General features: G+C 47.0%; 1 protein-coding gene across 1 annotated transcript in view; it reads right to left on the minus strand.

Moving 5' to 3' along the window:
* RELN (reelin) overlaps nt 1-20922 on the minus strand; it is a 296695-nt gene extending 275773 nt beyond the window's left edge. The window contains exon 1 of the mRNA XM_054839620.1: nt 20435-20922. Within this exon, the coding sequence (XP_054695595.1) occupies nt 20435-20663 (229 nt within the window). The 5' untranslated portion in view covers nt 20664-20922. The remainder of the gene's footprint in view (nt 1-20434) is intronic.
* Between the last annotated feature and the right edge of the window lie 1347 nt (nt 20923-22269).

Raw genomic sequence — 22269 nt, forward strand, 5'->3', positions numbered from 1 at the left:
TTTCTATTCACATGTAAACCTTATTGACTCCAGTTGCTCCAGTGGAATCCCCAGGGTTACTTGCCTAAACCATTGTTGCAAAGTCAGGCTGGAAATCTGCTAAGAAACCAAAGTTTTGCAAAAAATTAAGTTTTTTTACTTGGGAATTTTGGGAGTTTCTTTAAAGGAAAGCGAGGAGTAGACAAGTAGATACTCTAAGTGTCTGATCTTCTTGGCACCTTTTCCACCTTGTCCTCTCGCTGAACCAACACAATTCTCTTTTCCTACTTTCTCTTCCTGATTAAAGACCTTTCTTGCCTCCCAAGAAGAGGGAGCCCTGAGCCCCTCGAGCCCAGCAGCACGCCGTGACGGCGGGTGAGCAGGCACAGCACACGAGCACCGCTTGGCACCACGCGAGCCTCCAGCATCAGCCAGAACGGACACAAAGGTACATTAAAGAGCCATTTGCTGACCGTTCACCCTGTTCACTATCAAACACCTTCTGAAGGCATTTTTAAACACTTCTACAAAATTGTAATTTGAAATGTATCTCGTCTTTGCACTCATTGAGAATAAGTTGATGTGTCAGTTGGAGGCTGGCATCAACCATTTTTGGATGATTGGTTTCAAATCCTATAATCAGCTTACCGTCCAAATAATTGAGCTGTGTGTTGGGGAAGGCCCTTTGAGGCACGAGTGAAGACATCCTCCCTCCAGCCCCGGAGCAAAATTAGAGCTGTCATTTCCAGACCCCCGCATTGCCTGCACCTTCCTGCAACAGCCAGCCAGAAGCTGCTTCATTTGCCCAAGAAAATCCTGACCCCCAACTCCCTAGAGCATGTGTAGCTAACAGAATCGCAGGGCACCTTTATTTTTCTGAGAAATATTGATTAGTTTACATGTAGACTGGAAGCTAAGATTTAGATCTATATTTTTCTTCTATTTTATAAAAAATCATAACCCTCACTAAACTACTCTTACCAACCACTCTACAAAACAACAGGAGACACACTGTGATCCTCATAGAGGGAGCCTAACTCAGAAGTGGTATAAATAGCAAGGAAAATATATACATTAGTATGGGCTAGAACAACGGATGTAGAGTGAGATTTTTTACTTGCACAGGCAGCCCATAATGAGCTTTAAAATAAGGGTGGCATCCTGTGAGGTGATTTCATCCCATGCTGTCCTTGCTTAAACGGAACAAATTATTGCTTGCCAATAGGGACAATACAGCTGCCAGCTTCAGCGCTCCCTTCCTGGCCACCCCACCTGGTGCAAAGCCCCCTCAGGAGGGTGAAACGCCAGTTTGCACTAGAAAAAAGGCACTGACAAAGTTTGCCCATTCCCCCTGAGCTCACACCTCCCCTGTCTATACTGCCCAGGACACCTGCCCCCTCCATCCCCCTTTCACAGCCCTCCCTCGTTTCCAACAGCTAAAGGAGAAATGGGCTGGGAGCTCTGGTTTTCTCTTCTCTCACAAACTAGCATGCCCTGTTTTTTTATATCTTTCCTTTATTATCTTCCTTTTATTATCTTCCCTTATTTCCTAGTTCTCTGTAATTACATACTGGGACATCAAACGGTGAAGCAGGGACTGCTCTTGAAGGCTTTTATAATTAGCTTTTCTATTGTGTCCTCTAATACCTCCTCTGGCTTTAGACTTACTTTTTTCTGTTCACAACCTCCTGAACATATGGTGGTAAATATGCAGCGTGCTGTGAGCTTCACCTGGAGTCTACTTACAATATATCTGCAATGTAAATAACAGACTTCGTGTCAGTCAATTACTCACACACCAGTGGTTGGCAGAGGGCAGGCAGATTGCAGGAAGAGAAATTGGAAAGTGGTGTCTTGATCAGCGTTGGACTTCAAGTATTAAATACTACCTAAGCCAGCGTGCTTCTGTGATATCACTGCTTTTGCCTAAAAATACTCTGTTACAATTGCAGTAGACATTGCTTGATATCATAACAACTCAATTCAAGGCCAAATTCTCTACTCATCAGGACCACTTCAATAACATTTCACCCACTGGAGTCATGAGCCCATTTCCACCAGCACAGAATATGACCCAAATGCAAATTCCACACAAAAAATAAATTAAATTTAAAGTGATCCCAGGATGATGCACAAAATTTAAATATTATCATTCCTGTAGAAGTGTTTCTTTTCAGTAACACTAATTCAAATTAATTACTTTACAGACGTGTTTTATTCTTGTTTTTGCCAGAACGCAAATGAGAAAGACAAGGTATGTTGTTTACCTGATTCACTTTATTTTCCCCCTGTACTCGGCACTGGTGAGGCCGCACCTCGAGAGCTGTGTTCAATTTTGGGCCCCTCACTACCAGACAGACACTGAGGTGCATGTCCAGAGAAGGGCAATGAAGCTGGTGAAGGGTCTGGACCACAAGTCTGATTTTCTGTACTGCATTAAAACCCTTGTTATTCCCATGGAGGACAAATGAAAATATAGAAATAAATCACCTAATATTTAAACAGACTTGGGTGGAGCACAGCATGAAAGTTAAGACCTAATAGGAAGAATTTTCCTAACGACAATAATAATCTCATCGAAGGCAAATAAATACCCTGTTTACAGCTAAGATTCTCCCATGTCTCACTGTACCTGGCACAGGACTCATCTCCACCAGGGCCCCTGCCTGGGAAGGGCTTTGCCCCAGGTCTGGCTTCATGCAAGGGCACAAACGAGCACCCTCAGCCACCCTCCTCCCATCTTACACTGCTGCAGTTCAGCCCTGCAGGTCTCTGGGGGGTTTCTGTTATTGCCTTCATTCTATTTCTTCTGAGACTTTATTCCCACGGGGATCACTACACCCTTTCTCCGCAGCCACAGAGGCTGCCCTTTGCAGAAAGCTCCTCTTTAATCAGGAGCCGATGAAAAACTTCAGGGACTAGATCAACCTTGGCTTAAAAGCCACTGACTTCTGATGGTCACCAGAAGAACTGGTTATGTGTCCAGGACAACAAATTATCTCCCAGATACGACTAGAAACCTAAACCGCACTGCTGTTCCTAAGGGCTTTGCTGCAAGGGTGGGAGCAGAGGCAGTGCTGGGGCACCCCATCCCGCCAGGGACCCCCGCTGTCCCTCATCCGTGCCCATCCCAATGGAGGAGGCCTCTCTCCCCATCACTGCCAACCTCAGCTCGGCCACGCGGCTCAGCAGCCCCCAGGCCATCCTGAACATGAACCAACCCCGAGGGCATCCAAGCCCTGATGGATGTCCAATGCCCGTGGCTGGGATCCACGGGTGATGCTGCAGTAGAGTAGTTTTTATTTTCAGTGGGAACATAAAAACTCTTTTCGGTGGGGATCAGTGCCTCATTGCTAAATCCCCCCGTGTCTGTAGGGTATAGCAGAGTCTTACTGAGGTGTTTCTGTGCCTGGGGCATGTGCAGGGTCCCCCTCTGTGTGAGTTCTCCTGGGGTTAATAAATAGCCAAGCTGACCCAATTGTTTGCAGTTTCGGTGAAGGCATTACCCTGGGTCTTCTTCCTCTGCTGGCTACCAATTTCCACCAAGCTTTCAGGTATCTGGCATCTTTGAGACCTGTACCCCTATGTTACGCTTGATTGAAGTTAACACATTCAAACTGGAGGAGGACAGACAGCTTCTGAGAGTGCCTTAGAAAAGAGACTGTTCACATAAACTTGCTTCAGGGACAAACACATTTATTTTCAAGCATAAGCATGCAGAAAGGGCAACCACACCACAGCAATGTGAAGAACATTTATTGATCGTATTGGTGTGCAACATCTTGCTATGCCAATGAAAATAGCACCAAAGCAACAGACGCAATAAATACATATAGGGACATTTTAATATTATGGACATGACTATGCACTGGACCTAATAATATGAGTAAAGGGAAGACGTCTAAAGGATGGCAGCTCTCGTAGATATACAAACACTAGCAAAGTTCATTTTTTTAAAATATTTTAGAGAACATTGGTTTGAAGAGTTGAAATGAGCAGTGCAAAAAGCATACACAGCCCCAGGAAGGGCCAGGTCATACATCGAGCTTCCAGCCCCAAAGGAGGGACAGGCGAGGCTGTGTCCCCAGCCTGGCCCCCGGGACAGGAGGGGCTGGGCAGCCCATCCCCGTGGCACCTGCCAGCTCATTGGGGAAGCAGGGCAGCAAATTCAGAGCTTCTCAGCCCAGGCCAGACCCGACCTCCCCTTCCAGAGCAAGCACTGTCAGTGCCGGGCAGGCGGACACACTGCCTGTGGCCAGATGGGCTCGGGGCGGCTGAGAAACCAATGGGTGGAAAAGCCAGCTCTCAACATACCTGGGTCTCCATATCTCCTTGATTCACCCTCCAAAGTACAAGCATTTAATTTTGACCTGCACAGCACTTTTGGTGCCTGTGTGGTACCTTGCACCACTGGCACGGCCACAGGCTCTTGTAGACTCAGCCCGTGTCCAGCCCACGGGGGGAACAGGGCTGTGGGTTAACACCAGCCCCAGCTCTGCCTCGGGACAGACCAGACGTTCCACGCTGCAGCCCCCACTGGATTCAATGCAATTAAGGGGCTTTTTTCTCCACACAGGACTTGACCAAGGGGCTTGAGTTGGAAACAAAGACAAGCCTCGAAGCAGAAGATACTCTAATATTTCTAATTTAATTTATAATCGTAATGCTTTTACTCTTAAAAGATAAAGTAAGTAAGATGGTGTTGTGATTAAGGTGCAGAATATCTAATTAGAGAGGTGCATAAAAGGAAATCAAGGAATGCTATCTATCAGGAAGATAACTGTAAAAGGATCAAGTCTTCCCCCATCCTCACTATAAATCTTTCACTGAGAAGAACTACTAGGATATAAAGAACAAGAATTTAAAAAAAAAAAATAAAAATGAAAAAGGAGACATGTTAAACACTACCTAACAAGCTTCATGACATGAGCACAAAAGTCTTAAATTCAATGTCATAAATTCAATACCATCAAAAGATTCAGCTACTATGTCCTTAGAGACAGTACTGTGTAAGTCAAGCACAATATTAAAAGACACTGAAATCTTTAATATGTGTTAAATATTTTAAATTCATAGATCTGATTCACAGAAATATCAGAGAGGCATCATCAACCATTTTTTCGCTGTCACACTTTTTTATAGATGTGCCACAGTTTCTGCAATTAAAAGATGGTCCAAACATTTATAGAAAATGGATGAGCCGGAAAACTGCCCTTGTGGACATGATTGCATGCAATCACTATGCCCACTCCAATAAACACACCCAAATATGCCAAGATTAATACCTGCCTACGTTTAAATTACCACTTTGAAGGAGATTAGATTTAAGGCAGCCCACCTATTCCCAGAGGCAGCAGGCAGTGATTATTCCTTACAGGTATTTTCATGGGGAAAATACCTTGTTCAAAAGTACTGAATGTTGTGATGCTGCCATATATAAAATCCTCTCCTTTTAGTTTCACATTTAGGGCACATAAGCCTTTATTTTCTGTTTAAATGTACTAATCTTCTTAACGGTATAATCAAGCCTCTAATATATAATATTATCAGTTTATATTTAGAAGGAATAACTGTCACGTTAGTGGTGATAGACATATCTCTCCATTCATCTGACTGAATTACCCCGGATAAATCCCTTTCCCCAATTCATTTCTGCAGAGACAGCAAGCAGCTTTATTTTATTTAAAAGCAAGTCATACAGTTGCAAGATATTTATAGTTAATATGTAAAAATCCTACTTTAAGTTTGAGAAACATTTCTTTAGTACTCCATTTCTCACAGGGAAATGTTCCAGTTTGTAGCTTTTTAAATAACACAGGATTTTGCAGGCTACAGATTCAACAAAAGGTTGAACCTACAGTGAACAAGTTGGAAAAACTTAAATTATATTTGCATCCTTCCACAGCTTTGTGTTCTTGGAAAGTAAAAATGAGCCTGAGCCTTTGGGTACATTTAAGTAAGTTTATATTTAACAGAACTCTTTTTTTTTTTTCTTTAAGCAGAACTGGGAGATCTTCGAGTAATTCCTAATTCCTGCCCAATATATTACCAGCTTTGTACCACATAAAAGGTGCCCCCGCCCATACAAACCTAAGCCAGATCTAAGCCACAGAAATGTGGTCTTCCTGGGAGATATTAAAAGGGGATTTTCAAGACACCAGACAGTTGGGCTATCTTTTGGCATACGATAGGAATTACATTAGGCCTGCCACGACACAGACAGTAAGCATAATAAATAGCTGCTAAATACCCAGGATCCTGAGATATATATTAAGTTCTCTGCCATCCCACTCGCATATATTTCCTTGTTGCACCTCTTCTGAATCTGAAGAGCACATTAAATGATTAGCCACCCAACATGTATAACTATTTATCCCAGCAGCGATCTGCTTGCCTGCAACAGAAAACCTCAAGAAGCAACAAAACAGCGAGGTATGTAACAAAGGATGTCATGGAATACGCTCTTAAGTGTATAACCGAAAGAAATTTATGATTATACTTTCATTATACCTAAACATTTCCAAACTGTTCAAGAGAAATAGAGAAAACGTGATGTGTTGTTATCATTCATTCCTAGTTTGCCTCAATGGTAAATACCTATACAAGGTACCAGCAAGTAAAACCCCAAACTAAAAAAGCCATCAAATTCTGGTATAGCTAATTGCAAAGGCACCGATCTCTCTTTATACCAAAGCACAGTGTTCTTAACATAAAAAAGCACAAAGAAGATGATTCCCCTCTAATTCAAATTCATTACAACCACTCTGCACGCTAAACATCATAAACACATGTTAAATTCAGCAGAAAAGATGAGAACTGAACTGGCACGCAGCTGGAACGTCATCCAGACCGTCTGACCGGGGCATTTTTTTCCTACAAATACATCTGCCTAGCAGTTTTGGGGGGCGTTACTAGATGGAAGCTGTTGATCCAGCTACATTCTCTGAGCAATGAGCCCAGCTCTTTCAAAAAGGAGAGAAGAGGGGAATAATCTGGTAAGCTGAAAATCCGACTGCTCCCTCACCCATGGTCATCCCTTCTGCCTCACCTTTCTGCACCTGGACCTCAGGGCCAGGCTTGCCCCAGTGCAGAGCTGCCCCAAGATGGATGGAAACTGCCAATCCAGATGTTCGGCTCGAGGATTAAATTAGTAAAATTTTCAAGAAGAGAGTAGAGCTAAAGCTTGTCCTGCCACCCAAGGCGTCTCATCACTCATATTACATGATACGTCAAGAAGCTGTGGGCTTTGCTGGCACTGATTCTCCTTCATGGGGACCACAGTCCTCCTCTGCCCTAGAGCATTAAAAACTGGAGCACTCCAAGGTGTCAGACAGAGCATGCAATTTTTGTTTGTCAACGATTTGGCCAGTCTGAAGATTTGAGGTACTATGCTACTAGTGTCTGTATGAGTTCTGCACCTGGTAAAAAAATCTGCATGCTCTAGAGAAAACACATCAGTTAGAAAGAAAAGGTTCCCTGTTTCGGACTGTTTGCGTGTAGAGAATACTTGGTAACTGCAACAAGTGCAGGCTTTGTAAATCTGGAATGAAAGGTTAATAGTTACGGTGCAAGTCACTCGGTATTGTTTCTTAGCAGTTAGTGATGTGCAATCGGAAGAAATATTGTACTGCAATTAATTTTACAATGTGTTTTCTCAAATGGAAAATGTTGCAAATATCAGGAGAATTTGCTCTCTATGGTAATCTCACTAATTGGGAAAAAGGCGCTTGGGGGGAGTTGGACAGTGGGGTTTTGGGCAAGGTCCCAGAATAAGAGTAGCCAGTGTGTAATATACCACCACCGCTGCTCAAAGACAGTTTAGAGTTTAAGAAAACAATTTGTACTAAGAAAACAGCCAGATGCCATCGCATTGGCTTTCCCTCGGTGATGAATGGCATGAAAGCTCCCTAACATCTGCTACCACTTGATGAAACAAAACTTACATCTCTTTGAGTGAAAAGGTCCGCAGATGCTCACTGGAGTAATCCGGGCTGCCTGAGGGTGGGGAGGGACCGGTGCTGCCAGCTCCGGCCAGACCCGCACCTTTTCATCTCCACTGGTTGAGGCAAATTCTGCAAACATCACAGCTCCGCTGTAACTCCGTAATTTTCACTCTGCATTAACTATATATTGGAGGAAAAGCACGGCAGCGAAGAGCACAGGGGATCATTTCCTGGAATGAAATAAACCTGCATCTCTCAAAGCCAATTTCCACATCTGCTCTGAGCAGTTCATTCCTATTTGAGGTGGGCAGCCCTGTAAATATTATTCCTTGGAAAAAAAAAAAAGATCATTTTAGAGACATGAAGGCCTATTTGTCTAGCTAAATGAATGCCAATTCTATAGATGCATTACAATGGGTTTTCAAGTTTGGAAGCAGAAATACCCTTTTGCTGTAGACATCCAGAAGGAGCCAAGTGACAGATCTCCTCTAAGTCTTTTTTACTGAACACTGAATCAGGGAAAAGATTTCTGCTGAAAAGGAAAACTGAACAATGACTAGATGTAAAGGAAAATGTGGTTAACATATACATCAGAAGCCACATAGCAACCTCAGGTATCATTCTAGAAAACATGGGTTTGTTACCTTGGAAATGTCAGTATTGCTACCAACTGCACTTCAGTGCCTTAAAGAGCGAATTATTATTCTGTAATTTATTTTGGGAACAAACGCAAGGAGAGAAGTGAGGGTTACTTGTCTGAATCAGATCTGTTCAGTGGCCGGAAATTAAATGGTCAACTTGTCAGAAGTAGAACTGTTCGATTTTTGGTTCAGTGACCAAAATGAAAAGAAAAAGAAAGAAAAAAAGATCAGCTTGGGTTAACACAAAAGGAGAAGTACTGAGGGGTTTAGCACAAAAAAATAAATTAAAATATCAGTTAGGTCAATATGAAAATCTTCAATGAACCCAGAAAAATTAGATAAAGAATTCTGTTCAAGCAGAAAAGTCTCATTTCATTTTCTGATTATGCAGCTAACTTCTTTTCTTTTTTTCACAGTCAGTTTCACAATTAAGATATTTTTCCAAAACAAAAATCAAAACTTTGTTTTGAAAATATCAGTAACATATTTCAAATACTTCACTTCCCCCCATTTTCCATTAAAGCGTTTACCAAATTCTACTCAAATAAATTATCAGTTTTTATCCTTCGCAAAGCCAGATTTTAAATGAATTCACTACAAACATGGCAATTGCAGCTGAATCAATTACAGAGTCCTGTCTTTCATGGAAGAATACTATCAGGTTGAAAACCTATCTGACAGGGTATCAGTCATCAGCAAATCAACCATAATAATTGGAAAGATAAAAATATTTGCCAGAGGTTTTCCATCTCGGTACTAACCAGAATGAGGTTCTGAAAGCTACAGACTTTTTGGGCCAGAGTCAGAAGAATTGCTCTACAAAAATGTTTAACGCTGGAGTTTAGCCAGACATCCCTTCTTTCAAATGTACTAAGGTTTTTTTACAGCACTTTATAGTTCTGACTCTTTAATTTCTATACCTGGTATCCCCACAAACTGCTGTACTGCAAGGCTGGGCAGCACTTTGTTAAAGCAGGATCTTTGCCTTGGCCACTTGTGCTGTTTTGTTTCTCTCTGCGGTTCTTGGTATCGATAATCATTTCATCCAGTGTCCAGATGAACGTGTCTAATTCTGGAAGGAGGATTGTTTTTTTCTAGCAGTGTATTTCCCCTGTTAGATAGGAACACTGGAAGGTTATTGTGGCCTGGAAACCACAGCTTGTTTAGCCAGAAAGATAAATATTATCTGTATTTCTTGTTCTTTCCTATCTATTGTATTGTCCTGGGAAGCAGTGGGAAAAGTGGAAGGCAAACGGCAGAGACCTTGCCAAGCCCCGTGATGAATGACTCCTCACATCCCAGGGCCTGACACGAAGAGAGGCCACAGAGGGTCGTGCTGCTGTTTTCAGATGGTACAAAGCCGGTCACCTACTCATCACTTTCGGTTCTGGCGCAAGAAGAGCTCTCCCCGGTGCAGGACCTGCGTGGGCAGACCCAGCTCTGCCATGAAGTATTCCTCTGCAAGAGCATGGGCAACATACACAGGAAAACAATTTTCTGTGTCATTGGTAAAACTCACTTATGAATATTCTACGAGACGGGTTGAATGCTGTGACCGCAAAGTACCTCTCAGCCACAGAGAGGAATATTCCCAGATTTCTCTAAGTCTTCTGGCCAGTGAGTGTTGTGTGCTCTCCCTTTTCCCTTTTCCTTCCCTCCTCTCTGCTGTGCTGTGCACAGCACATGGACAGACCATCAGCTTTCACGGTCTCCCCATGCGTTCCCAGGGAGCATCCTACATACCCTACCTGTGGACAGCCAACACACAGATCCCTTCAAACCCAAGCTGGGGCAGGCCAGGAACTGCCTGAGGATGCAATGCAGCAGGATGAGGAGGGGAAAACAGCATTTGCTCCCAGAAACATGCCTGTGCATGAAATGGAGCTTGCTTGTTGGATTTCTCTCTGCGAACTGGGGCTTTGCTTCTTTGCCAGCTTTTGATCATCTTACTGCATTCTTGGAAATGACATCAGGGGGATGGAAAGAGGTAAAGAGTCAGGCCCCTTACGCTGTGTGTTTTTGATCAGCTGGACTGCTCTGTGTGCAGCCACACGATGGCCAGGAGCTGGAGGGGGGAGGAAGGATTGTGTGCTGGTGTCTGACCACCCATGGCAGCGAGGAACGATGAGCTGGACAGCAGGAGACATGCTGCAGCAGCCACAGCTGGAGCTGGGGTTGGCAGGCAGACCCTCTTCTTGTCTTTGAGCTCCATCAGGTCATACCCATTTATTTACAAAGCTATCCTTCAAGCAGTCACAGGGAGGAATAAATAACTCTGGCTAATCTGAGGCAATCATAGCTTTGCTAAGCACGGTGTTAGAGCTCCTAGCTCTCAGTCTGGTTTACAACTCGATCCTCTCAGCCCGATGTGTACGGCCCTGCCTCCTGTGGGAAATGAGCAGCTACAATTGAGTGTATGTGTGAGTAGATGCCATTGAGGGAAACACAGATAGATCTTCAGCCCCATCTCTGATGATTAATCTGCTCACCCTGCTGAGGAAGAGCAAGGGCACTGCCAGTTCCCCCCCATGCTATATCTTGCAAAACCAAGGGAGCGACCACCCTGCACGTTTGCAGGTCCTCAGGCTTCTGGCTCAGGCGGAGACATGGCAATAGGTTTACACATGGCTGCACAAATATTTCCAATGCCGACTGATCCCCTACACCCAGAAGGCTGGGCTTATTAATAACACTTCTCATCCACCAAACCTAAATCAAATTTTACTCTGGGCATCTCAATCAATTACTCTGAACTGTCCCCTGGATCCGCTCCCTCCTCTGAGTAGGCAGAGAGGAGGAGGGGAGGAAGGATGGGGCTGGAGGCACATGGGGCCACCATCCATCTGATGTCCTCCCCCACTGGCACCTGGCCCTTCAGCAGGGAGGTGGGGACAGGCTCTCCCCCATGTTGGCACACCACTTCCCTCTTGGGGAGTGGGGCAAGGCACCCCCCCAGAGAGGGTCTGTGGAGTCCACGGGTCCCACTGCGGGGCTGGATACACCCCGTGGTATTTGTCACCCCAGGGCATGAGACACTGGGGCAGCACTTGGACAGTTCAGACAGAAACCTGCAGCACACATAATTTTATGAAGAAGGTCAATGTAGAAGTCTGAAAGAAGAGGTTTTTTAAAACTTAGGGTAGTGCAGGGTGAAGCCTGCACCTGAAGGGAGATGGATTTGTCACCTGCTGTTGCTCAGGGCTCTTGCAGGTTGAACTTCAACAGACACAGGCTGGAAAAGCGCCATTGATTTCACCCCCTGAGGAGACACTTGTGAAACTCTCACAACCAATATCAATATCAAAGAGCCTAGAGAGGAGCAGGGAACATCCTCTTCTGTTTTGTTCCCAGGATGAAAAAATACAGCAAGAGGGACCTTACAAAGACTGTGAAAAACAGCCTCCGCTTTGCAACAAAAGCCTTTTGGAAAGTGTCTGAACTCCTCACCTGCTCCCCTGCAACTTTCACTCATGTCCAGTCCCCCAGACACCTCCTGCTTTCTAGACTGGGATGTTCACATAAAGGGCATTGCCTACAACAGGTGGTGAGAAAACACTACAAGGTAGCAGTCAGGGATGTCCTGATTCCCCGGGAAGATCAAGGATCCCACTGAGGTGGAGGGAGCATTGTGGAGATCGCTACCGGCATGCAAAAAACCACATACACCAACTGGTCTCCCCAAACAGAAAGCCATGCTGACAGCAGCAGGATGAGGGTAAATAGCCAACAACTACAGTGAAGGGAGTCTGGAGTGACGCAGGTGATGCTGCGGTTGGTGAGACAAAGATCAAGCCCACAGGTGCCTCTGCCTGAAGCTAAGCTGAACCCAGCTGCCCAGGAAACACTGTGGTGCCCAGGAGGCATCAGCTGCTCCACACGGTTGCAGGAGCTGCTGGCAGGGATCCTATGGCCCTGTGCCCAGATATTGGGTGCCATCTCCAGCCCCAGCCAGGACCTCTCCAGCTGCAGAAGGACATAGTAATGCCCAGTCCTGGACTATGGAATAAATGGGCACGAACCCTAACGGCCCTCGCAAACCCCAGTGCTCCCTCTCCAAGCAGGACGCACACCTCCCTGACATTGCCTTATTTAAGCCAGTGGCCTTATTTAAGCCTTTGCCTTATTTAAGCTTATTTGGCACTGTTAGGTTTACTGTTGGACTTGATGATCTTATGGGTCTTTTCCAACCTAAATGATTCTAGGATTCTAGAAGCCAAACAGTGAGATATGTATATTAAAACAAAACAAAATCTTACCACCACCACCACCCCAAATTCCATGACACTGCTCTTCCCCTTAGGAAAAGAGTAAAAACTGTGTTGCCCATGGGCACTGTGGGAGGGCAGACCTGGGAGAAGGTCCCAAGGGGATGGACCAGGGGCTCTCTGCCTCCATGACATCATCAGCATCCTCCATTGTCCATCAGCACAGCACAGCCCGCACTGCGTGAACTGCGTGACACACGCTATGACTTTCATTTTCCAGGACTGACCCAAGGGGAGGGGGAATGGAGGAAGACCTCAGGCTTAACAAGAAGGCATCGACTGACAAACTGGGAAGGCCTTTTCCACAAGCAATCTGTTCTTGGACTTTGACAGATGTTAAAAGTTGCACTGTCAGAGTTTGTCCTATGTTTATCCCAGAGGCTACAACTGGGGGAAAAAAAAGTGGGAATTACACAAATATTCCAGACACACATTTGCACTCTGTGCACCTTTCATGCCCGATGAAAAGGCAGGAAATGTTAACACAAAGAAAGGAAGCATGTTAAAAAGACTGAACCTTTCATCAGAGACCATTGAAATTCTCATAACAAGGAGTGGTATGAAAGGTTGCTTATTCTCAGAGGTAAGACAGTGCCGTTTCCTTCCCTCTCCACGCAGCAAACACTCATGACAAATCTAAACCGCAGCTGTGGGGCATGAGACACACAAAGAAAATAAAGGTTGCATCTGAATCCATCTCAATTTTATCACCACGGCTATTATCAAATTGAAAATCATACTTCAACCGGTCAATATGCAAATACTGTAGCATTGTGCTATAATAAAATGCTAGATTATTTCAGAAGCAGTGGCCTTCAAAAATCCGGATCAAGGGAACAATAAGGAAAATGAGAAATGCTGCCAGTCTGACGGTCTCACCCTGTTCTACCTAATGAACCAACACAGGTTTGGTGGAATAATCAATGCTGGAAACATTGGAGAAACGTACTACATGCCACCACGGCACAGTAACCTACTTATAAATCGTTTATTGGTCACCTTAGGTCTTGATGTACAAGGTTCATGCTTTGTTTTACATATATCTATTTACATCTAATTACAATTATTCATTATTTACAAGAAAAATATTTTTTTTAATTTCTACTTAAAAGCTGTTAGTATGAACAGATTTTAGCAATGAACTCCACAGATAAATTTTGCACATTCCAAAATATGTCCTTTAAACACAGAAAGCAGATAATACATGTAATATCCCCACCGAAACAGTACTTTTGCACCCCTTCACCATTTATAGGCTTCTTTTCTTCCTTGACTTCAATTCTGGGCACGATGCTATGGGAAAGGTCCACGTACACACACCAGCTCTCACACCAAGCTCTGGGCCTCGGGCGGTGAGCTCACTGAGCCAGAGATCATTTTTTTAATGTATACAGACGTGCCCAGAGTAGTCTGCCCTACGCAGACCCATAATACCAACAATACCGTTTCTGTCCTACAGTCAGATGTCACCTGGCAAATGTGGGTCATGCCGGCACGCTGTGCTGACTTTGATTTCTGTTATTTGGGGCAATCATGTCTCCTTCACAGGGGGGAGCAGCCCCCTGATGGGGGGAGAAAGGATTTGACCAGAGATTACATCTCTTCTGCAAATTTGCAAGAGAGGCTCATTTAGGCCTTTGTGGACCTTCTACCTCCTTTCATCAATCCCATGCCTGACCACATCTTTGGCCGAGCCATCTGCCGACTTCTTGTTTGGCCCAGGAATTAGAGCGAGACAGCTGAACCCGTTAAAATTTAACGTCTTCCCTAGCAAAACATGGTTTGTAAGAGACTGTCAGCTGTGACCTTGTCTACCTTTTTGTTTTAAGGTTGGCATCCTTCATCAATTTCTGGTCAAGAGATCTTAAAAGCACGACATTTTAAAATTTGCAAAGACACACCACATGAACTCTGGGGCAAGACAAGAGCTTCAGAAACACAGACAATCCATTGGCCAACGTCAAGATTTAGAAACCCACATTCACTCAAAAAAGCACTAAATAAGGCTCAGATCTGACAAATTCAAACAGACCATCTAAAGAACAGGCCACGGTAGGCAGAAGTCACTCTTGCTTTTGCAAAGTTCCATTTATGCAAGAAAATCCTAAATACAGCAGAGCATGGCCAGGGTGCGCTTGGGGGCAGTTGGTGGATGAGGACATTTTTAGTGAGCGCCAACCCCAGATGGCATCGTTGTGTGCTACGAAACCCTTGTGCAGCTGCAGGATATTGCTAAGGACTTCAGAGGAAAGAAAAGACTTGAAGACCAAGGGGCTTCCCCATTCTTAACAACTCCCTCTCTTTTGGTACCTATTGCCAGCCTCACGTTCTTAATTTAAGTGTCCCTTAAGATTTACAGAATAATCCCTGAAGCAAACAGGACTCCCATGAGCAAAAATTTTTACATGCCTCTTTAATTTAAAACAAAAACTGATGGAAGTCTCCATTCTTCCAAAGATCAGAGGAGGGTCTAAGTGGATGAGATGAAAGTTTTTAAGGGAATACCCTGCAAGAGACTCAAGAAGCTGACCTGCTTCTCAGGCTGATGCTGGAAAACATGGCCTGAAATCTGCTCTTCTGTTACCAATATACCATCACTAACATCGCCTCCTGTGCTCTCTTTATGTCTAACAGCTCACAAAAAGTTTTCTACACTCGAGCATAACTGGTAGAGGAAGTATTTGCAACTGAGTTCCTGCGACTCTTATAATTCTGTTTACACCTTAAGCAGCATCACTACTTACTCTCCAGTTATTTTCTCTCTTCCCCTCCCTCTCTTTGAACTCCAATACCTTTTTATTTTTTAATAATCTGAACAATAAGAATTTACAATGAAAATGCCCACTAGATCAAGTGGGTACCAGAAATGTAAGTAACCCTAATGAAAACAGATATTAAGTCATGATCTGTATTTCTTACATACAGCGGTTAAAAACACAGGTGGAATTGGCCAGACTTTAAACAACTTTTTATCAATGCTGAAAGAGTGCCTAACTACCACTTCAAATAGTTGAAAACTTTTTTTTACAACCTATCAAAGCAATGGTTCTAGACAATATATGGTATATCTAAGAATAGTAACAGTCATTGATGGAAAATGATAACATTTGGGGACTGAAGGTTAATCCGTTCTGGGGGAAAAAAAAAAAAGGAACAATGGAGAGTGAAATAGAAACTCAAGTCTCATTAAAGAAAACTATTTTAAGGGCAGAATTATGAGGTTTAAAATCAATCATGGGAAAACAGTTCAGAGTTGTTCCTAAAACATCTAAATTTGAAACCTTGGGAAAAAGGCACTGTTCACAGTGACAGCAAAAAAAATTTTAAGGGATCAGAAAAAATAAGGTATAAAGGTAATCCGTTTCTATTTTTTAAACGCTACACATTTGACCGTTCATTTTTAGTTTTATGTGATTAAGGGCAGTGAAGACTCAATGTTCAGTCAAGTTTATTCTTTTTTCTTTCTGCACTTCCCATGTACTTATCTGCCCATAAACGATGGTACGTGCTCTCAGCACTGAAGGAGAATTGACATGGATAATCAAAACTGACCGCAGATTGGAAATAAACCCAAAACAACTTGCATAAAAAATTTCAATATATACTGTTGCTGGGGATTTTTTTCCTGAAGAAATTATATTCTGCTCTGCAGATTACAGTGGAAAGCCCAGGAGGAAAACAAAACAGGATCGTTGCTATAAAACAGCAAAGCTATGAGCAAGCCAAGCGGGCCCTGATGCAGCTCTCCAAACACACGACCACCACTTGGCTGGAAGGAAGCTGAGCAGGTGCCTACATTAAACCAGGGCACACTTTGTCAGTTTGCATCTGAGCAAGTGCTTAAGTGCTTTGCCAGCTGAAGGACCTAATTAAATTTGAAATAAGCTAATTCAAGGAATAAAAGTCTGCCAAAGGTAATAAAATTGTTTACCGATTTATCAAGGCAGTCCTGTATATAAAAGAGCGTATTTATATGCAGCGTAGGTCTGGTCCTATTCAATCAATGAATGTATTTTTAAATATTTACTGATTGCAGGAATAGGGCCAAATCTGGAGTATTTTTAAGGGTTAGGGGAGAAGTGCTAAATCCCAATCATCTAATTTAACTACGCAAAGTAGGGAATAATCTCGCCTTCGTTTTACTTATGAAATTCAGAGGCACAGGGAAATAAAGTCCTGGATCTGGTGTGTCAGAGAAGCCTCTTGCAGAAGCTCCCGTGCTCGCCTGGTTCCCAGGCAAGTGTCTTCCGCACCAGATACCTTTCCTCTCCCAGGGTGCGGGGCCACGCAAGGGACAGTTGGGCAAATGGACAAGAGCCAGCGTCCCAGCTCCACGGGAGGCACAGTGGTTTGACTCCCACCCAGAGAGCCCAAAGAAACAGCTAAACAAATTAACAGAAAATTGTTGGCTGATTTTTTTTTAAATCAGAATTTTTTTCTCATCCAGCCCTCGGCGTATGGTTTCATCCAATTCACTCCTCTTTGAACTCAGTGCTCTTGGATGCTGCTGTCACCTGGCCCTGCTGAATGAAGGGGCAGTAAGTGTAAAACGGCGCCTCAGTGGAACTTGCGAAGAGTTGGAGCAGTGAATTTGAATAAGCTCTCTGAGCAGGTGAATTTGCATTGTACATATGTAAATCTCCCTTTGTCTTGTGCTTCTGTACTGCACCTCAGAACTCCACCCCTGTGTCCCCACAAGACCACCTTTAAAGTTTGATTTTTAAATGCAAAATTCTCAACCAGTGCAGACTGGCATTTTTCAATAACATTAAACTGCACTATATAAAAGCCCAGACCACTTCAAATTATTTCTTCAGATTGTATACTTTGGATTTTTTTTTCTTGTGCTATATTTAACATTGATAATTGTTGTATTTAAAAATATTCAAATGAGATATTTCAAAATATCTAACTGAATAAGTGTGCTTAGCTCAAGGATACATCTGCTGCACTGTGCATAGCAAACAGGCAGTGCTCCTTGCCTTGTTTTGGCATAGGTAAGTGTTTAATCAATGCACAAAATTGAAAAAAAAAAAATTGCCATTGCAAGTTAGAAGTAAGATATGAGGCTGGCTCACATCGGGGTGTACCTACATCTTGTGCTGTGTAAACAAATTAGTTTTCAAGTTCTGTGGACTTTCTTCTGTGTTCATAAGAATTAGTACGATCCTTTGAACGCGTCCAGGTTTTTTATTCTTTCTTAATACAGCGGCTTTAAAAGATACCCTGAAATGCTTTAACTGCAGCCCCCGGGGCAGATGTTTGCCGCTGGCAGGGATGACACTGAGGGCAGAGCAGCGCCAACACCCCCTGCTTTCAGACGGAAAAGCGCAAACCACGGTGCAAATTTCAGACGTGCAGCAGGACTAACAGAACCACCGGGGAAGGTGCAGCTCCCAGCAGCTTACCGACGCGCCGTGCCGAGCCCTCCGGGCGGCCGCCGCGCACCTTCGCAGGGCTGGCCGCGGGGAGAAGCGCAGGGCGGCTCCGCAGCGCGCAACGGCTGCGCGGGGGCGCGCAGGGCCGGGGGAGCTGCGCGCAGCCGGGGCGCAAGGGCAGCAGCGGCTCCGCAAAATCTCCAGGCGCCCCGTGAGAGTCGGTAAAAAAACCCCCGAGGCACAGAGGTATAGTCAAAGCCGCCGCGTTTTGCTCTGTCAGATGCAAAACAGCGACGGAAAATCCACCCGTGGCTACCTGAGAGGTCTGGGGCGTTTCTCTGCAGGCTGATATTTTAAAATTGAAACCCCGTTTTTAGAGGGTGAGAGGCAGAAGAGCATCCCCGGCGAAACGCCATCCCCCTGCTCTTCACTCTGCAGGGCTGAGGCAGCCGGGCAGCCCTGCCCGCAGCCCTGCCCGCAGCACTGCCTGCACCCCTGCCCGCAGCCCTGCCCGCAGCCCGCCACAACCCCCTCTCACCAGAGCAGCAACGGGGCTTAAACACCGGCTGCAGGCTGGAAAACACGGCAGCAGCGAGGTAAGGGGGCGATTCTGTCATTTGCGTGTCTGAACCATATTTTTAAAAATTGTGCAGGATGGAAATTCCAGCTTCTTTTTTTTCCCTCTGCACATTTGTGGTTCAGCAGGTTGAATGCAATTTAACTGATCTGAGCGTGTATTATGGGCCGGAAGATATGGGGGTCGAAGGAAAAACTGAACCTGGTGAAGTCATGTAATTTCCTTGTGTGGTTTGTTAAAAAGGACACCAATATTTTAAAACTAAAACTTTCATATGAATTTGGTAAAACTATATTGTTAAAGATTATACAAAGACAAAATCTTCCGGACCTCTTAGATGCTGTAAAAATGAATATTTGTTGTGTTTGCATTTTTCTGTCTTTACAATTAAAAATTCAATCAGAATATTCGTATGATTCAACGATTTTGTGATTTACCTAAAACTTAAATTCTGAGCAGGAATATATCAAAGTCAGAAGTTTAACTCCATCTTTAGCCAGGGATCATTACACAGTATCTGTTTCCGAGCAAGGCATCTTAAATAAATATTTCTTTTTAAGTTTTCTGACTTTGTAATGCTTACTGCAGAATTAGATGTTATTGTGTAGCATTGCAAACCCTCAAGCAGACACAAAGAGAGAAGCGGGATTAGTGACTATACCTTTAAGCGGTCTCCCATGGCTAGGAATTAAAAAATGTTTCAGACATGAAAGTTTTCTATAGAGAGAAATGGTGATGAGGCTGCTGAACAGCACAGTTGCTGGTTTACAGGGGCACTCTGCAGCCGAAAGCAGTTTTTCACAGCAGGATGGAGCGTACCTGCCTGCGAGGCCGCGGTCAGCCCTGGGCTGTGCCCCTCACCCAGCACATCGCGAAAGTAAAGACTCTACGTGGGTGAACAACTTTGCTTACTCTATTTAATTCTCCTCAGCCTGGGAGTTTACAAAAAGCGGGTGGTTTATTATTTCTGGGCACGACCTTCCATCGCCAAAGCCACCTGCGAGTGCCTGACCCACCGCTCCCGCCCGCGGCTCCTGCATCCCCTCCGCGGGGAGCAACAGGGTGGCTGCCCCGGCCAAGGCCGCGCTACGGCGGGGTCCGGGGTCCTTGCGAGAACACATTTTGGTGACCCGCGAGTGGCAGCCGCCCAGCTGCGGCACCGCACGGCCACCGAGGAAAGGGTGATGCGCTCGGTGCAAGCCGGGTCCGAAAGCTACTGGAGCGGGATGGGGACAGACTTCCAGCAACTTAGGAGGGTCTGGCTCCGGCACTGGGCCGGTTAAGGAGAGGGGTCTCGGAATTTCCTCTGGCTCTGGCGCTTCGCAGGGGCCGCGCCGGGGCAAGGCGAAGCGCCGCTGCGACGGGGGCGGTCGGCGGTGACCCCCGCGCCCGGGCGGAGCGGCGGCCGGGGCAGGTGAAGACGGTCCCGCACGGCCGGGGAGCCCCGAGGAGCCCCTCGCCGGGGCTGACCTGGGGCACGGCAACACGGCCGCGCGTTTCCCCGTCCAGGGCGCCCGCCCACCCCGTCCCCTGCGCGGCCGCGGGGCCGGGCTGCCGCTCCGCGGTGCGGGACACCCACCCCCCGGGGCCGCCCTCCCGCCCGCCGCCGGGGGACGCGCAGCGCCGAGCACGGCGGGCGCCTCCCACCTACCGTGGTACTCCTGGCCGGGCACGTAGGCGGCGGGGCTGCCCGCGATGTGGAGGGCGATGAGCACCTCGCCCTGCTCGCCGTCTCCCTCCAGCTCGCCGTGGTGGGTGCAGAGGAAGAAGAAGGGCGAGAAGCGGGCGCGGGGGGCGGCCGCCCGGCCCGCCGCCAGCAGGGCACCCAGGGCGGCCAGCAGGCAGGGCCAGCCCCCGGGGACGCCCCGCCGCCGCTCCATGCTGCTGCCGCCGGCGCCGCTGGGGCATCCAGGGCACGGCGGGGGCCGCGCCGCGCCGCTCCGCTCCGCACGGGACGGGGCGGGACGGGACGGGACGGGGCGGGCGCTGCCCCCCGCCGCGGCCCGCGGGAGTTCGTGGGGAGGCGGGAGCGGGGCGCGGTGCGGAGCGCGGCGCGGGCAGGGGCGGCCCCTCCGTGCCCGCCGAAGGCTGCGCCGTCCCCGCCTGCCTCTGCCGGGGTGCGGGGCACGGAGCTGGGAGTGCGAGGGCTGGGAATAATTTATTTCCCCCGGTGTCGGGGTGGGAGGGAGGGGAAGGTCCCTCCCCTCCTCCTCCTCCTCCTCCTCCGCCTCCGCCGCCGCCGCCCGCTCCTCCCGCTCCTCGCTCTGCGCGCCGGTGTGCGGTGCTGCCGCTGCGTCCCCGCGGGCTGCGAGCTGGGCTCTGCTGCCCGCCCTTTGTCTGCCTCCGGGTCCCTGCCCCTGCCCCTGCGTCCCCGCCCCAGCTTCTGCCCCTGTCTCTGCTCCTGCGTCCCAGCCGCTGCCACTGCCCCGGCCCCTGTTCCTCGTCCCTGCCCCGACACCTGAGTCCCTGGCCCTCGCTCACTCCTTGCTCCCATGTCCCTGTCCCTCCGTCCCAACCCTTGCCTCTCTACTTCTATCTCTCTAACCATCATTTTGTCCCTTCCCTCTGTCCCTTTGCTCCAGCCCCTGTCCTTTTGCAGTGACCATCTGTCTTTGTCCCTCTGTCCCAGCCCTTGTGCACCTGCCCCAGCCACAGCCCTGCTTCTCCTGTACCTTCACCCACTGCCAGGGAAAAGTAACATTTTTACTCACACCTTCTCCACTACGATCTTCAAACAGATACACATGCACATGCACCCCCGGAGGTGGGCCCTGCAGCTCAGGGAGGTCAGTGTGAGTCCCTGGGGAAAGGAGGTCCCAGGAGGGGGCTTCAGCCCCCCGACAGTTGTACCCAGGCCCTTCATCCAGGAAGACGAGCAAACCCAGTGGGGACCACAAGGGGAACGAGCAGCTGAACACAAAATACTGGCAAGTAGAATAATTCATAAAAACATACATTTTTAACAAAGCAGGCCTGGCAGAGGGACCACAGCATCAGGAGATGGGAGCGAATCTACCAGGGTTTAAAGCATCCACCACACTGCTGCTGGATCCCAACCAATGCCCAGAGACAGCCTGGGTGAGCGGTAGTGACATGATGTAATCGGAAAGGAGAGCCTACCTGCCAGCATTTTTGAAGTGCAAAACTGGCACTGTCCAGGGACTCCCTCCTGGATTGGTTTCAGTGCCAGAGGGAAAGGTTCCCTCCACGGAGGTGTGAGCCACATGGATGGCACCACGCAGCTGCCCTACGTCCGTGCAGGCTGCTTTGCTGGCCCACCTCCCACCCAGCTGACGGAGAGCCCGCGCACGGTGGCCCGGGGGACATCCTCGCCATCTGCCCGACCTGCCTTTTCCTCTGGCTCTGCACCGAGCCTGAGTTCACCACCACCAGCAAAACTTTGCTGCAGTTTCCCGTCTTACTGTGCTGCAGCTCACTAGGGACGGAGCAAGGCCATGTCCCTCGTTAGCTTGGATGGAGAAACAC

The sequence above is a fragment of the Grus americana genome, chromosome 1 (assembly GCF_028858705.1).
Source record: "Grus americana isolate bGruAme1 chromosome 1, bGruAme1.mat, whole genome shotgun sequence".
Classification (NCBI taxonomy): domain Eukaryota; kingdom Metazoa; phylum Chordata; class Aves; order Gruiformes; family Gruidae; genus Grus; species Grus americana.